Source organism: Mesoplodon mirus, assembly GCF_964341445.2.
Source record: "Mesoplodon mirus genome assembly, chromosome: 1".
NCBI lineage: Eukaryota > Metazoa > Chordata > Mammalia > Artiodactyla > Ziphiidae > Mesoplodon > Mesoplodon mirus.
Window position 1 is genome coordinate 58,682,808 of NC_138976.1, and position 17,114 is coordinate 58,699,921.

General features: G+C 35.9%; 1 protein-coding gene across 5 annotated transcripts in view; it reads right to left on the reverse strand.

Annotated features, from left to right (window-relative positions):
* Positions 1-17,114, reverse strand: part of DENND4C (DENN domain containing 4C) — a 124,336-nt gene that overhangs the window by 48,627 nt on the left and 58,595 nt on the right. For 3 of the 5 annotated variants that reach the window (XM_082628460.1, XM_082628462.1, XM_082628458.1), the window contains 5 exons: positions 10,384-10,490; positions 9,351-9,569; positions 2,473-2,618; positions 1,002-1,037; positions 785-915 (listed from right to left, as the gene is read on the reverse strand). In XM_082628460.1, the coding sequence (XP_082484586.1) occupies positions 785-915; positions 1,002-1,037; positions 2,473-2,618; positions 9,351-9,569; positions 10,384-10,490 (639 nt within the window). The remainder of the gene's footprint in view (positions 1-784; positions 916-1,001; positions 1,038-2,472; positions 2,619-9,350; positions 9,570-10,383; positions 10,491-17,114) is intronic. The other 2 variants (XM_082628461.1, XM_082628459.1) reach the window with 1 other exon arrangement.

Sequence of the window (17,114 nt, forward strand, 5' to 3'; positions counted from 1 at the left end):
GCATGCAATGTGGTTATTTAAAATGAATGGCACAAAACTATATATTGGCATGGAAAAATGTTCAGACCATTAAAGGCAAACACACATCACAAAGAATATGTACAAGATGAACTAATATTTGTTTTAAGTATAGTAAATGCAAATTTATGTACAAAAAGACAAAAAAGATATACATATAATTGTTAACAGTCATTAAGTATGGGTGCTAAAACAATGTGCTAGTTTTTTTGTTTGATTTTCTAAACCGATTAAATGGTATTCAAATGATCATAATAATAAACAATCAAACATTTTAATTTCTTAAAAGATTCCCATCCAAATCCTATAAGTTTATTTTAATAAAGAATGATTCCTGGCCCTCTACTTTTAAGTTTTCTCTGATATATTACTAATGCTAAAAGAATTACTAAAGAATTAATAAATTCTTATTAATAATAAGAATTTCACAGTCCTTATATTGACAACAAAATCCCCCAAAGGGAGGGGGAACCTCACAAAAGTAAATTTTTTCTTCTTCAGAAATGAAATTTTTAAAGATTAAAATATGGTAAATGTTTAGGTTAACAGTGATAAACATCTGGTTTCCCTTCCAATTGGGCTGTCCAATTCTTAAATTACAATACCTGGTGATATCTCCATAAAATATTCATCTCCATTAGATCACTAAATACATTTTGAAAATGACCTTCACAAATGATTACTATACAACATATCTACTAATAATCACAAAAGATCAAATTATTAAAGCTATGCCCAAACAACTCTTTAAAAAAATTCCTGCTACCTGTATTTTGGTGACAGATCCTTTCCATCATCAGGCGGTGGCTCAGGTGGCATTATGAACACAGTATGCTCACTTTTCTGTGAGTCATCTAGCTCTATCAATTTGGTGTCTTCTGCTGAATCAAAATCAACCTAAAAATAATTATTTTCTCCAATTAATTTGCATATAAGCAAGACCTGATTCTGAAACGTTAAAACTTAAATTTAAGAAAAAATACCTTATCTGTTTTCTCTGTGCCTTTATCAGGAAACAACTAGAAAAAAAGAAAAGAATTCTTAGTGAAAATGTCTACTCTGAATTTAATAGAGATTATCTTAAATTATTATTTAAAAAACTATCCTTTTTTAATACTAGGCAGATATGAAACACTTCACAATATATTTGGTAGCCTCCACACTACTAGGCTAAAGTATAATATTTCTCTTATGGCTATTAAGAGAGAAACAATTTATTCTGACTGGTTTCTTCATAAATCCCTCTTTAGAAGCAAAAGATGGGGAGGGGGTGGGATGAATCGGGAGATTGGGATTGACATATATACACAAATATGTGTAAAACAGATAACTAATAAGAACCGGCTGTATAAAAAATTAATTAATTAATTATTTAAAAAAAGAAGCAGCAAAAGATGGCAATCACAAGGAGAACCTGGCTTCTCAAATCAAAAATTTCATTATTACTAAACCCCTGCATTACTGATTGATATTAACTAAGCTTCTCTCTAACTGAATGATATTGGACTATCAATATTTAAGTAAACAAAACCGTTGAAGTTTTAATCATATCCCTGGAGTTTTAGATCACACGGATATAATGGGATAAAATTATTCAAGTCTTCTAAGATACACGAATCATTAGGAGCCTATAAAAATTACATCATAATATTCTACCTTTTTTTGGATAAAATCTCCAACTTTATATAATATAGAGTTTGCGTAAACAATCAGCCCCAAGACCCACTGAGCAAAAATAAGAGCTCTATTAAAAAATGAGAAAAAATATGTGAGTTATCACTGTCAAAAATCAACTTAAACTTCCTTACGATGGGTGAGTAAAGCTTTAAAATTTAACGTATTTCCAAATAGCTTCCATTAGGACAAAAGAAATATATTAGCAAAAGTATTTGGAAAAACATTAAAACAAAAGAACACAGGACTTAACACAGGACTTCCATTACCCATAGAGCTAAACTTTTTTTTTGTTTTGTTTGTTTTTGATTTTTTTTTGGCTGCACTGCACGGCTTGTGGAATCTTAGTTCCCTGAACAGTGATCGAACCCAGGCCCTCAGCAGTGAAAGCGTGGAGTCTTAACCACTGGACTGCCAGAGAATTCCTAAAACTAAACATTTTTAATGAACTACTAAATCTTATCTTATTCATGTAAAAAAAAATTTAGGAGCTCCAATGAAATGTTCTTAGTACTTAATACAAAATCAAAGTGAGATTCAAAGAGAAAAATTAGCTATGTATGGTAGTACTAGATGCCACAAAGGAAAATAATTCTTACATTAAGCCCAGAATTGGACACTCGCATGTGTATACACACACACACACACACACATATACACACACACACCACCTATAATGCCTTCCTCAGGTCATTTGGGCTAATAATAACAATGATGATTATAAAGGTAAACAAACTGTTAAAGTTTTTCCTTAATACTGACATATAGGACAAACTTTACCTTTTCTATGCAGTCATCAAAAAAAGCCAATCCAGTATCTTTATCACTTACAAAACTACATTCTTCAATGAAACGAATAAAAATCTGTGTTTTGGTTAAAAGGGTGTAGAATTTTGTATAGGCACGATCTCGACTTTTTAAAAATCCTGAAGAAAATAAAATTAGAATTAAATTCAGATTTTAAAGTGGAACTAGATGTTACATTAATTATTTTAAACTTGTATATATCTATATTATTTTCTCTTTATATATATATACAAAGGGAAAGAGAAAGAAATATATATATTACAGGAAATATATATCTTCTATCATATACATATTAAGGGACCATAGTCCCTTCTGTCTGATTCAACCACAGAAATCCTTAACTTATACCATTAACCTTTTCACTGAAATCTGCATCTCCTATAAGGAACCTCTAGCCCTATAGCTCTCAAGTAGAAACTTCTGATACTCTGCATACTCACAAGCAGGAAGGGTCAAGTCCTTCCTCTGCAATGCCACCACACAATTATTTCTGTATCATCTTGTAAAAATCTCTGCTCATCTGGCTATTATTCCACCCATTCCCCTACTAACTGCAGGCACCTAGTGACTTCAGGGACACCCTCTCCTTCATTCACTGACGAGCAGGGCACCTAATTCAAAGTCTTCTCCTCTCCAACTCCTACCATCATCATTCTTCAACACCCATAAAGACCAACCATCCAACATTTTTATGAGTTTTTAATCCCTTAACTCTCAATGACCTGTGGTCTATTCCACCTCAATCACCAACTTCTACACATAGTTACATACTTCCTGGACTTTTCTTGGTAGCACTGTAAACAGCTCTGCCTCCCAAATCTCTAATTTACATATTACTCCCTGACCATTACCCCTGTCTAGCTGGTATGCTTAAGTTCTTCCTACCAAGCCTTTTGTGAGGGGGATGGGGTAAGGAAGAAGATCGTTCTATGTACACCCTCCTATTTTCACGTCTCTCTCTCGCTCAAATATTGATTCCATGTCTGTGTACGTCATTTCAATTACTTTCTTGTCAACACTCTCAGTTTTTATGCCCTTTTGTCAAACTCATCTAGTATGACCTAGCCCTGGAGCAATGTATTGCCTGCTTTCTCTGGATCTGCGCCAGTGTGGCTGAGCACAAGCTGCGGTGGGGAGGAGGCGCCGTTACATAACCAGGTGGATCAGAACCGCTTATACCTTCATCAGCAACCCCACTACATATCTGGAGTCTGAATTTCCCTTTACCCGTGTTTTCACAGTTATTTCCAATGTTTAAATACTCTCCCTCCATGTTCTCTCCCTCATCCCTGAATAATAATACTTTATATTGCAGAGAAAATGAAAATCATTAAATGAGAACTACCTTCATTATCTCACTATAAAATCTATGACTCTTTCTGCAGCTATCATTTATTCCTTACTTTGTTTTACAAGGAGTGTGACCCTCCTCCTGTCTAAGGCCGAGCCCACCACATAAGCCTGGGATTCCAGGTCTTTCAGTGTTCTCTGGACAATACTCCCTCTCTGTTAGCTAGTAACCAGGATACTCAAGTCTCTCTCATTTTAAAAAAACCTTTCCTTAGACAATTTTCCAAAGAGGACATTCAGAGGGCCAACAGGCACATGAAAAGATGCTCAACATCATTAATCATCAGAGAAATACAAATCAAAACCACATTGAGACATAACCTCACACCTGTCAAAATGGCTATCATTAAAAAGAACACAAATAACAAATGTTGGAGAGGGTGTGGAGAAAAGGGAACCCTCGTGCACTGTTGGTGGAAATGTAAATTGTTGCTGCCACTGTGGAAAACAGTATGGAGGATTCTCAAAAAACTATAAGAAACCACATGATCCAGCAATTCCACTCCAGGGTATGTATATGGAAAAAACAAGAACACTAATTCAAAAAGATATATGCACCCCAATGTTCATAGCAGCACTATTTACAATAGCCAAGACCTAACTGGTCAACAGATGGATGGATAAAGAAGTTGTGCCATATATATATATATTTTTTTCAATGAAATATTATTCATCCATAAAGAAGAATGAAATTCTGCCATTTGCAACAACATGGATGAGTATAATGCTTAGTGAAATAAGTCAGACACAGAAAAATACTCTGTTATCACTTTTATATGAAATCTAGAAGGTGAACCAAATTAGTAAATATAATAAAAAAGAAACAGACTCACAGATATAGAAAACAAACTAGTGGTTACAAGTGGGGAGAGGGAAGGGGGGAAGGGTTAGATAGGGGTAGGGGATTAAGAGATACAAACTATTATGCATAAAATAAGTAAGCTATGAGGACATACAACACAGGGAACATAGCCAATATTTTATTTTATTTTATTTTTTTTTTTTTTTTTTTTTTTTTTTTTTTTGCTGTACGCGGGCCTCTCACTGTTGTGGCCTCTCCCGTTGCGGAGCACAGGCTCCGGACGCACAGGCTCAGCGGCCATGGCTCACGGGCCCAGCCGCTCCGCATAGCCAATATTTTATAATAACTATAAATGGAGTATAACCTTTAAAAATTGTGAATCACTATGTTGTACACCTGTAACATATAAATATTGCACATCAATTATACTTTAACAAATAAATAAAATAAAAAACCTTTCCTTAACAAATAATTAGATCCTTCCCTTTTCTGCTGTTTCCCTTCTCAATAAAGGGCACAACCATCCACTTGGTGGTTAAAGACAAGAATCTCGAAGTTGTTCTTGACATCTCCCTCTATCTTACATCCCATATTCAATTGCCAAGTTCTATTCAACCTACCTCCTAAAAACCACTCTTCTATTCATACTACCAACTAATCCAGGTCACTTCCACTGATCACTTGGACCAATGCACTAACCAACTAATAAGTAGATCCATACTTTGGCTGCCCCCAATTCAATCTGCAGAGAAGCCAAAGAGATTTTTTTTTTAACATTAAACATGATCTTTTAAAAATGCAAACCTGATCCTATTACCTACTTAAATATCCCTCACTGACTTGCAATTACTCTTGGAATAAAGTCGGAAACCCTTCATTAGTCCTAAAAGATCCAACACGATCTGGCTCACACCCACCATTTCAAGCATGGTTTTTGAGCCACTTTCCCCTCCAGCCTTTCTTTCTGTGATGCTTCAGGACGTTCCACATGCTGTGGTCCTTACTACATCCCCTTGAGGTATTAATTAGTTGAGAAAGACTTCAATAAAATAGAAATAAATTATTCTTGACAAGTGGTAAGAAAAAGTCTTTTATTCTTCTTCTAATAGATCTAGGCAATGATCAGCAAAGGCTGCTAATACAATTAAATGAAAGGCTGGTGGGGAAACTATCAATATAATGAATGAAATGAGCCTGATAAAACTTGAACCCATGGATCAATCTTAGGAGCACTAAAAATGGGACACAGCCAGACTTGCAATAAGTAGTGAGCATCATGTGTTTTAGCACCACTTGCCAAGAAAACTGAACCTGAATATAATCAAGCTCTAGATCAGTACTGCTTAATCCAGTAACCACTACACACATGTGGCAATTCAGCAATTAAAATGTGGCTGGTCTTTAATGAACCACATACCCAAAGCCACATCACTATTAAGTTGTGGAGCTGGAATTTGAACAGACAGTCTGACTTCTGAGTCCATGCCATTATTAGTGATTTATATACCCAGAGGTGAAGGTTCAGAAAAAAAAAAAAAAAAATGTGGCTGGTCCAAACTGAGATGTGCTATAAGTATAAAACACACACCAATTTCAAAGCCTTCGTATGGAAAAAGAATGTAAAATATTTCATAAAAAAAAAAAAAAGAATGTAAAATATTTCATTAAAATTTTTACAATTTGATTACATGTTGAAGTGATACATTATGGATGTATTAAGTTAGAGAAAACATATTATTAAAATTAACTTCCCCTACTGCTTTTTAAAAAACTATGTCTACTAGAAAATCTTAAATTATATATGTGGCTCCTATTATATTTCTTTTGAACAATGTGGCTCTTAATCCAACCAGAAGTTTACAGGAAATAGAGATGAAAAAATGTTAAATAACACAATGGGGATACAATCAGATAAAAACACATATAACTTCAGGAAATTCTAAACACAGTTTATGGGTGAAATGATGTCCTACTTAGAATTTAGAAAGAAAGGGAGGGGTGGAAGAGGGGAGGAGAAAAGGACAAAGGAAGAGTAAAATAAACATAGATGAAACTAAAACAACAGAAAGATTGCTACTACTGCTGAAGTTGGAAGGTAGCTACATTATTCTCCCTACTTTTATACATGTTTGTTAAAGTATCCCTAAAAAAAAGTTAACCCAAAACCCACAGCTAAATCCTATTCTTTTTTCAGGCCCATGCTTAACTGTTACTTCTTCAGGGAACCTTTCCCCTGACCTAGCTCTCTTACTGTAACCAATACTTTCCGTTACAACACACTCAGTAAAATGTGTTATTTTATTGTCAAATGTATATATCCCTTGTTAGACCAAATGCTACCCTGTTAACAAAAACCTTGGGCCTCAGACACTAGTTAAATATCTTTCTAAATTCCATTAGTAATGCCTCTCTTCTACTTAGAATGACAGAGAATGAATTAGTGACCCACTACTGTCTATTAGAAAAACTCCATATTCTTAGTCTGGCATTTAAGACTACCCATAATCCGAGCTCTAATCTTATTTTCTGCTTTATCTTCCACAACACCTCTAAAGCTCCTCACTTGGTCAAATTGTACAATTAAAACTTTTTTCCCGAACATGCCATTATGGGCTGAACTGTGAAACCCCAAAATTCTTATGTTGAAGTCCTAACTCCCAGGATTTCAAAGTGTGACTGTATTTGTAGATATGGCCTTTAAAGAAGTAATTAAGTCAAACTTAGGTAATTAAACTAGGGTGGGCTCTAATCTGAGTGGTGTCCTTATGAGACAAGAACATTTAGGTACAGATTCACACAGAAGGAAGTCTATGTGAAGATACAGGGAGAAGACAGCCATCTACGAGTCAAGGAGAGAGGCCTCAGAGGAATCCAATCCTGGCTACACACTGATCTCAGATTTCTAGACTCCAGAATCCTGAAAAAATAAATAAATAAATTTTCCGTTGTTTAAGCCAGGGGTCTCCAATCCCCGGGACACAGACCAGTATTGGTCCACGGCCTGTTAGGAACGGGGCTGCACGGCAGGAGGTGAGCGGCAAGCAAGTGACCGAAGCTTCATCTGCCGCTCCCCATCGCTCCCCATTGCTCCCCATCGCTGGCATTACCACCTGAACCATTCCCCCCACCCCACCCCGTCCGTGGAAAAACTGTCTTCCACGAAACTTGTCTCTGGTGCCAAAAAGGTGGGGGACCGCTGGTTTAAGCCAGCCAATCAGTGGCATTTTGTTACAGCAGCCCTGGCAAACTAATACACATGCCTTGTGCTTCTGTTTTTGAGCTTTCTTCCACTTCATTATTACCACTAGCAATAATACTGTTATCATGAGTACCGTAAAGTACTTTTTCTAGTTGCTTCACATACATTTTCTCATCTAATCTTCACAATTGTGCATGAATTAGGTATCATCCTCATTTTATTAATGACAAAACAGAACCCCAGGAAGGCTTCATAAATAGCAAAGTGGAAATTCTAATTCAGATTTGACTTTTAATGCCTATTGTTTTTTTGTTTTTTTTTTTTTTTTTGCTGTACGCGGGCCTCTCACTGCTGTGGCCTCTCCCGTTGCGGAGCACAGGCTCCGGACACACAGGCTCCGCGGCCATGGCTCGCGGGCCCAGCCGCTCCGCGGCATGTGGGATCTTCCGGGATCGGGGCACGAACCCGTGTCCCCTGCATCGGCAGGCGGACTCTCAACCACTGCGCCACCAGGGAAGCCCTGCCTATTGTTTTTTAGGAAGTCTTCCTTGCTCATCTCCATTTATAAATTCTACCCATTCTTTAAAGTCATGCTCTTCTTCCATGAAGTCTTCCAAAACACTCATTTGGAAGAATGTTCCCTTTTTCTGAATTTTTATGTCCTCTCACTGAGTGATTATGTAAAATCTGTTTTCTTGAGTACTTGCTCTATTTTTAAAAACACGTTAGATCATTTTCCACTGGGTATCCCATGGAGCTAGATTTTATACTTCTTTATATCCCTACATAATAACTAGTGGGATTTGGTAAGTGGTGACTAAATATTTGAGAGATAAGTTGTCCCAAAGCAGAAATGAGAAAAGACAAAAGGACTATTGGGAAAATACAGATTAAAAAATAATAATAATAACTGCAGGGTCAAATTATAGCTATGTAAAATAATTATCATATGAATACTGATGTATCTGTAAGGTTGCCACTACATATACAAGAGCTGCTGAATAACAACAAAAATTTTTGTAATTCCCGAAAATAACAAATACTAAAACAAATGAGTATGGTGTTTTCCCCTGGAACAAAGCTGTATTTTTCAAAAATTTTTAAAAACTGGTGGCTTTATTCCAAAAACTCTTTATTAGAGAATACTGTAAAGCCCAGAGTGTATAAAGTCAAGAATCATGCAAAGTTGAGAAAACACCTAAAAACAAACCACCAGCTTTATTCTACTAAGATAACTGATTACAGAGTACTATAAATATCAGCAACATCTTTGACATTTCATAATTAAACACCTCCAGTTTCAGATTTCTCAGGAAAAAAATGGAGTATAAAAATTAAAATAAATTCTATCATAGAGCTAGATTACAAATACACAGAAGACCATCATATTTTAATATGAATTTCTAAGAACTTATATAGTAGCACTATATTTGGTAGCACTACCAAACAGAAAATTTTTTCATTTCAATAAAAAGTATTTATATTTTCAATGCCACTCACCCTGTCGGTCAAACAATGAATCAGCAGCTGTGGCTTTATTTGAAGGAGCCTCTGTGATTGGTCTGAGATATGTTCTGTATCCTTTTAAAATCGATGCCATAAAGCGCAAAAATGCCTCCTGAATTTCCATCTCAAGTTGTGTCATCTTCTTTTGCCAGGAGAAATCTGCTTCAATTGGAGTCATCTCAATCGCTGAACCTTCCTGAGTTTTTCGGTGAACTGACAAATGAAGAAAGAAGAGAAAATGGCATTAATACATAATGTTATATATATAATAATTCGACAAGGGAATTGTTAAAATAAAGCCCATGACTTCCTGCAATTCCTCTTTATTAATGTAAAGGGATCATTGGCAGGGGCTAACAGGGAGGCACAGATGGGGCACAGAAAACATGTTCAAAAAAACCATAAACCATGGGACTTCCCTGGTGGCACAGTGGTTAAGAATCCACCTGCCAATGCAGGGGACACAGGTTCGAGCCCTGGTCTGGAAAGATGGCCCACACCGTGGAGCAACTAAGCCCGTGCTCCACAACTACTGAGCCTGTGCCCTATACCCTGCGTGCCACAACTACTGAAGCCCACGCGCCTAGAGCCTGTGCTCTGCAACAAGAAAAGCCACCGTGATGAGAAGCCCGCGCACCACAATGAAGAGTAGCCCCTGCTCGCTGCAACTAGAGAAAGCCCACGCACAGCAACGAAGACCCAACACAGCCAAAAATAAATAAAAAACAAAACAAAACAAAAAAACATGAACCACAACAGTAATTTCTTACTATTGGAATTCTGTTTTGTAATTAGACTCCCTTTAAGCAAAGCGAAATTATGTCTAAATTTAAGAATTTTCTTATATACATTCTTTCATTAGAAATATCCCTTCCTGGGAATTCCCTGGCAGTGCAGTGGTTAGGACTCTGCACTCTCACTGCAGAGGACCCGGGTTCAATCCCTGGTTGGGGAACTAAGATCCCACAAGACATTCAGCATGGCAAAAAACAAACAAACAAACAAAAATCCCTTCCTTTTTCCTCACATTTACCCAAAGATAGCTGGGGATACAATTTCTTCAAGGTGCTAATCAGATTTTTGCATGGCTTTTTGGGAAGCTGCTTCCAGTTCATGTTCTTCTTTTCATCTGATCTATTAAATAACAACATGATTAATAAAGTCTGTTATAATCTGTTTTTACTTAAACAAAATTCTTATGTCAAACTAAAAAAGAAAATGGAAAGGGTATTTTTACTGAAGTTACAATTTGAGAATCTGAACAAGTGGTTTTCAAGAAGTTCTCTTTTCATTTTAACCAACCTCAGTCAAATCTGGTCATCTCATTCTAACCCTCCAACATAGATTTTCATTAACTGGAGTTATGAATACAACACAAGTCTTGTTTCAAAGTTACATATTAGAATTATAATATTTTAAGTGTCAAACTTAATTGACTTGAGACTTCAAACTACCTATTAGAAGCAAATCTCGACAAATATCAGAGTCAGTAACATACAGAGCATGTTCTCACCACAATTCAAACGAGTCACCATTTAAGAAAAAGAAATTACTTTGGAAGTTCAAAAGAACACTTTTAAATAATGCATGAGTCAAATAAAATATTTTTACAGAATTAGAAACGTTTAAAACGCTACAAAGATGAAAGCACTATGTACCAACCATGGGCTGGAGCTAATGTCAGGCCAATGTCACTTATGAACATCAATGCTAGCATCTTAAATTCTTAGAGAATTTAATCCACTAGCACATTTTTTAAAAAAAGAGAGATGTTTACTTTAGGAATGCAGCGTTGTTTACTACTAACTGATTTTATAATGTAATTTACCACACTAAGATTAAAGGAGAAAAACTTAATACTCATCTAAATAGTTGTACAAAAGCATTATAAAGATCACCACCTATTTATGATTTAAAAAAAGAAATTACTTTTAATCTAGAAGTGGAAGGAAGGTTCCTTAATTTATTATTAAGCAATCAAAACCCTAAAGTGGGGCTAGCAAACCTTTTCTATAAAGAATCAGATAGTAAGTATTTTATGCTTTGAGGACCACAGGACCTCTGTTACAACTACTCAAATATGCCACTGTAGCATGAAAGCAGCCTCAGACCACATGTAATTGAATGAGCATGGCTATGATACAATAAAATTTTATTTACAAAAATAGGCCTTGGGCCAGATGTCAATTCTTGCTTTAAAGCATAAAGATACTTAATGATGAACTGCTCAAACCATTCCCTTTGAAATTAGGAACAAGACAAGATACCAGTTATGAATATTTCTACTCAATATTACACTAGGATCCTAGCCAGAGAATTAAGACAAGAAATTCTTAAATATATAAGGATTGTAGAGGATATGATTGTTTATAGCCAGAAAATTGAAGAGAATCTGCAAGCAAATGAAAATAAGAGAATTCAAGTAAGTTGCTGGACAGCAGACCATTACATAAAAAATCAATAGCATAGTTATACTCCAGCAACTAACAAGTAAAAAATGTAATTAAAATACCATTTACAGTAGCAATAAAAACCATAAGGTACTTAGGAATAAGCAAGTTTAACAAAAGGTGTGCCCGATCTTTATAGAGAAAACTGAAACAGTTATTGAAAAACCTTTAAAAACACCTATGAAGTAAAATACAACATTCATGGGTACTGAGACTTTATGTCAAAATGATCTTATTTGCCCCCAAATTAATCTATGAATTCAATAGAATTCTAACAAAAAAATCACAACAAAATTTTGCATGGAATTTAAAAAACTAATTAAAATTTATATAAAAAGCAAAAGACCAAATATAGTCAAAACAATTTTAAAGAATAAGCAGTAAAGAGACTTGCCAGTTCACATCACTTTTTTTTTAAACAATGTTATTGAGATACAACTCCCATACCATACAATTCATTCATCTGAAGTGTGTAATTTGATGGTTTTCAGTATATTCAGAGTTGTCTTAACAACCACCACAATTAATTTTAGAGTATTTTCATCACCTCAAAAAGAAACCCCACACCCTCTTAGTCACTAACCCACAATTCCCCCATCCTCCCATCCCAAAGTAACCACTAATCTATTTTCTGTGTCTACAGATTTGCCTTGGGCATTTCAAATAAATGGGATCATATAAGGTCTTTTAGCATGAGGTTTTCAAGGTTCATCCATGTTGCAGACAACTTAATTTTCAAGTCATTAAGATAATCTGATGCTGGCAAGAGACTAAAACAAACCAAAGGAACAGAAAATAAGCCTGGATACATACCCACACAAATATAAAAACTGATATGTGATGGTACTGACACTGAAGACAAGTGGGGAAGAGATGAACTGATCATTCAATAAACAGTGCTATGTGACAACTGTTTACTCATGTTAAAAAAAAAATAAAATGGTATCTCTATGTCTCATCATACACTAATAATACCAAGTTTAGCTAAATTAAAGGCCTAAATGAGAAAGTCAAAACCTCACAACTTTAAGAATATCCAGGATAATATTTCATGACCTCAAGGCAGAGGATTTCATGTACAAGAACCAAAAATGGCAATCCATAAAGAGAAACTGAGAACTGTGATCAATTAATATAAGCTTCTGTTCATCAAAAGACACAACAGAATGAAAATACAAATCACAGTGTGGCACAAGCTATTTGCAATGCATATAACAGACTAAGAATTACTTCCAGATTATATAAAGGCCTTATACAAATCAAAAGAAAAAGACAAACAACCCAACAGGAAAATGTACCAAAAAAGGAGGGAAAAACCAAAGGGCAAAAAGAAATTAAAACACCTCATTTGCTACTAATTAGGGAAATGTGAATTAAAGCCAAGTGACATCCCATTATCATCAAGTTGACAAAAATTTGAAAGTCTGATCATAACAAGTACTGACAATGATACGGAACAAAGAGAACTTTCGTTTGCAGATGAAGAGGGGAAAGAGTAATATGGCATTAGCTATGCCTACCAACCAACATTAGCTCTTCTAGGTATATATGTTTCAGAGGAATTTTAACCATGTACTCAAAGAAATATGCATAATAATGATCAGAGCAGTTTTGTTCATAATTGCAAAATCTAACTATAATCTAAATACCCATCAATACTGATAAACACTGAAGACAAAGTAGAGCTACGTGTATCAACATGGATGAACTGCATAGAGAATGATGAGTAAAAAAGCAATTCACAGAAAACTATACAAACATAAAAATTTTTAAAGCATGCAAAACAAAATGTCATTTATACTAATACATATATAATATGTATTAGTGGGTGGAATCTGGAATCTGGGTGGAAGATTCATGCAAGTTATTTACATTATTCTCTATAATTCTTCGGTATCTAGAACATTTCATAATTCTGTAAGTACAATTAAGCAGAGTTCAAAATTATGTTACAAAACAGTGCTTTGATCAATCAAAATTATATAGAAGTTATTTAAACCTGGGCAAAATTAAGAATCTCTATAATATTCTTTTATTCAGAACAGTAAATAAAATGAGGTAAACATTTGAGTTAAAACTTCAAAATCATTTCCAAAGGCACCACAATATATACAACCTTGAAATAACTGTTTTTCAGGGATAGTTACTGAAAAACAACGAAATATGTATGACAAGAAATATTTAGTGCTTCCAAGTAGTTCATTATTTCCAGGCTGTAAGTAAACCTAAATACACATAGTAGAGATCGATCAAGATGGTAGACTAAGAGGACATGGAGCTCACTTCCCCCCATGAACACATCAAAAAATACATCTACATGTGGAACAATTCTCATGAAAAACTAACTGAAAACTGGCAGATGGACTCCTGTACCACCAAGGCTGTAAAAAAGATACACATGGAAGGGAAGAAAAGTGATTGGGTTGGGACCTGTGCCCATGGGAGGGGACTCAGAGGAAATGGGAGATTACACAGGTGGACACCCTCTCAGAAGAGTGAGTGGTGAGAGCCACAGATAGGGCACCCCAGTCCGGGAGTTCTACGCAGGGTAGACAAGCCCCCTTGGCTGGCTGGAGGACCACTGGGACTAACAAGAGGCAAAAAGAAAAACAGAAAAAAAGAAAAACAAATTTAAAAAAATAGAAACAGTTTTAAGAGATCTACAGAATAACATTAAACATACCAACATTCACATTATAGGGATACCAAAAGACAGAAAAGGGGATCAAAAATATATTTGAGGAAATTATGGTTGAAAACTTCCCAAACCTGAGGAAGGAAACAGATATCCAGGTAAAGGAAGCACAGAGGGTCAAAACAAGATGAACCCAAACAGGCCCACACCAAGAAATATCATAATTAAAATGACAAAAGTTAAAAGTAAACAGTGAGGGCTTCCCTGGTGGCGCAGTGGTTGAGAGCCCGCCTGCTGATGCAGGGGACACAGGTTCGTGCCCCGGTCCGGGAAAATCCCACATGCCGCAGAGCGGCTGGGCCCGTGAGCCATGGCCACTGAGCCTGCACGTCCGGAGCCTGTGCGTCCAGAGCCTGTGCTCCGCCAACGGGAGAGGCCACAACAGTGAGAGGCCCACGTACCGCAAAAAAAACAAAAAAAGTAAACAGTGAATTCTGAAGGCAGCAAGAGAAAAGCAAAGTGTCATATACAAGGGAACCCCCATAAGGCTATCAGCTGATTTCTCTGCAGAAACTTTATAGGCCAGAAGGAAGTGGCATGATATATTCAAAGTGCAGAACAGGAAAAGTCTGCAACCCAGGATACTCTACCCAGCAAGATTATCATTTAGACTAGAGGGAGAGATAAAGACTCTCTCAGACAAGCAAAAACTAAAAGAGTTCATCAATACTAAATCTACCCTAAAAGAATTGTGAAAGGGTCTTCTCTAAATGGACAAAAAAGTAAGAATCTATAGGAAAGGGAAAATCTCACTAGGAAAAGCAAATGTATAGTAAGGACTGAAGATCAACCAATTAAGCCAATATGAAGATTAAAAGACAAAAAACTGTAAAAGCAACTATAACTACAATAAACAGTTAAGAGACAAACATGAAGATACAAAATATGACAACAAAAACACAAAATGTGGGGAGAGGGAGTAAAAAAATGTAGATATTTTAGAATGTGTTTGAACTAAATTACTACCAGTTTAAAACAAAAAGTAGACATAGTTATAGGTCAACAATATATAAACCCGACAGTAAACACAAATCAAAAACCTACAATAGTTACACAGAAACTAAAAAGAAAGGAACAGAAGCATACTACCACAAAGGGTAGAAACAAACCACAAACCACAAGGGAAGAAACAAAAAGAAATAACAGAGAAAAACCTCAAAACAACTGGAAAACAAGTAATAAAATGACAATAATTACATACCTGTCAATAATTACTTTAAATGTCAATGAACTAAATGCTCCAATCAAAAGACATATGGTGGGACTTCCCTGGTGGTCCAGTGGTTAAGAATCCACCTCCCAGAAAATATTTGCAAATGAAGCAACTGACAAAGGATTAATCTCCAAAATATACAAGCAGCTCATGCAGCTCAATATCAAAAAAGCAAACAACCTAATCCAAAAATGGGCAGAAGACCTAAATAGACATTTCTTCAAAGAAGATATACAGATTGCCAACAAACACATGAAAGGATGCTCAACATCACTAGTCATTAGAGAAATGCAAATCAAGACTACAATGAGGTATCACCTCACACCAGTCAGAACAGCCATCATCACAAAATCTACAAACAATAAATGCTGGAGAGGGTATGGAAAAAAAGGAACCCTCTTGCACTGTCGGTGGGAATGTAAACTGATACAGCCACTATGGAGAACAGTATGGAGGTTCCTTAAAAAACTAAAAACAGAACTACCATATGATCCAGCAATCCCACTACTGGGCATATACCCTAAAAAAAACATAATTCAAAAAGAGACATGTACCACAATGTTCACTGCAGCACTATTTACAATAGCCAGGACATGGAAGCAACCTAGGTATCCACTGACAGATGAATGAATAAAGAAGATGTAGCACATACATACAATGGAATATTACTCAGCCATAAAAAGAAATGAAATTGAGTTATTTGCAGTGATGTGGAGGGACCTAGAGTCTGTCATACAGAGTGAAGTCAGAAAGAGAAAACCAAATACCATATGCTAACACATGTATATAGAATCTAAAGAAAAAAAAAAAGGTCCTCATGAAACTAGGGGAAGGACAGGAATAAAGATGCAGAACACAGAATGGACTTGAGGACACAGGGAGGGGGAAGGGTAAGCTGGGACGAAGTGAGAGAGTAGCACTGACATATATGCACTACCAAATGTAAAACAGATAGCTAGTGGGAAGCAGCTACATAGCACAGGGAGATCAGCTCGGTGCTTTGTGACCACCTAGAGGGGTGGGATAGGGAGGGTGAGAGGGAGACACAAGAAGGAGGGGATATGAGGATATATGTATACATATAGCTGATTCACTTTGTTATACAGCAGAAACTAACACAACATTGTAAAGCAATTATACTCCAATAAAGATGTTAAAAAAAATAAAATAAAATCATGGTAAAATATACAAACATAAAATTTACCATTAAAAAAAAAAGAATTCCATGGATTGCAATCAGAAAAAAAAAAAGTTATTGTTAAAAAAGAAAGCACTTAAAAAAAAAAAAGAAAAAAGATGAATCCACCTCCCAGTGCAGGGGACGCGGGTTCGATCCCTGGTCAGGGAACTAAGATCCCGCAAGCCACGGGGCAACTAAGCCCGTGCACTGCAACTATTGA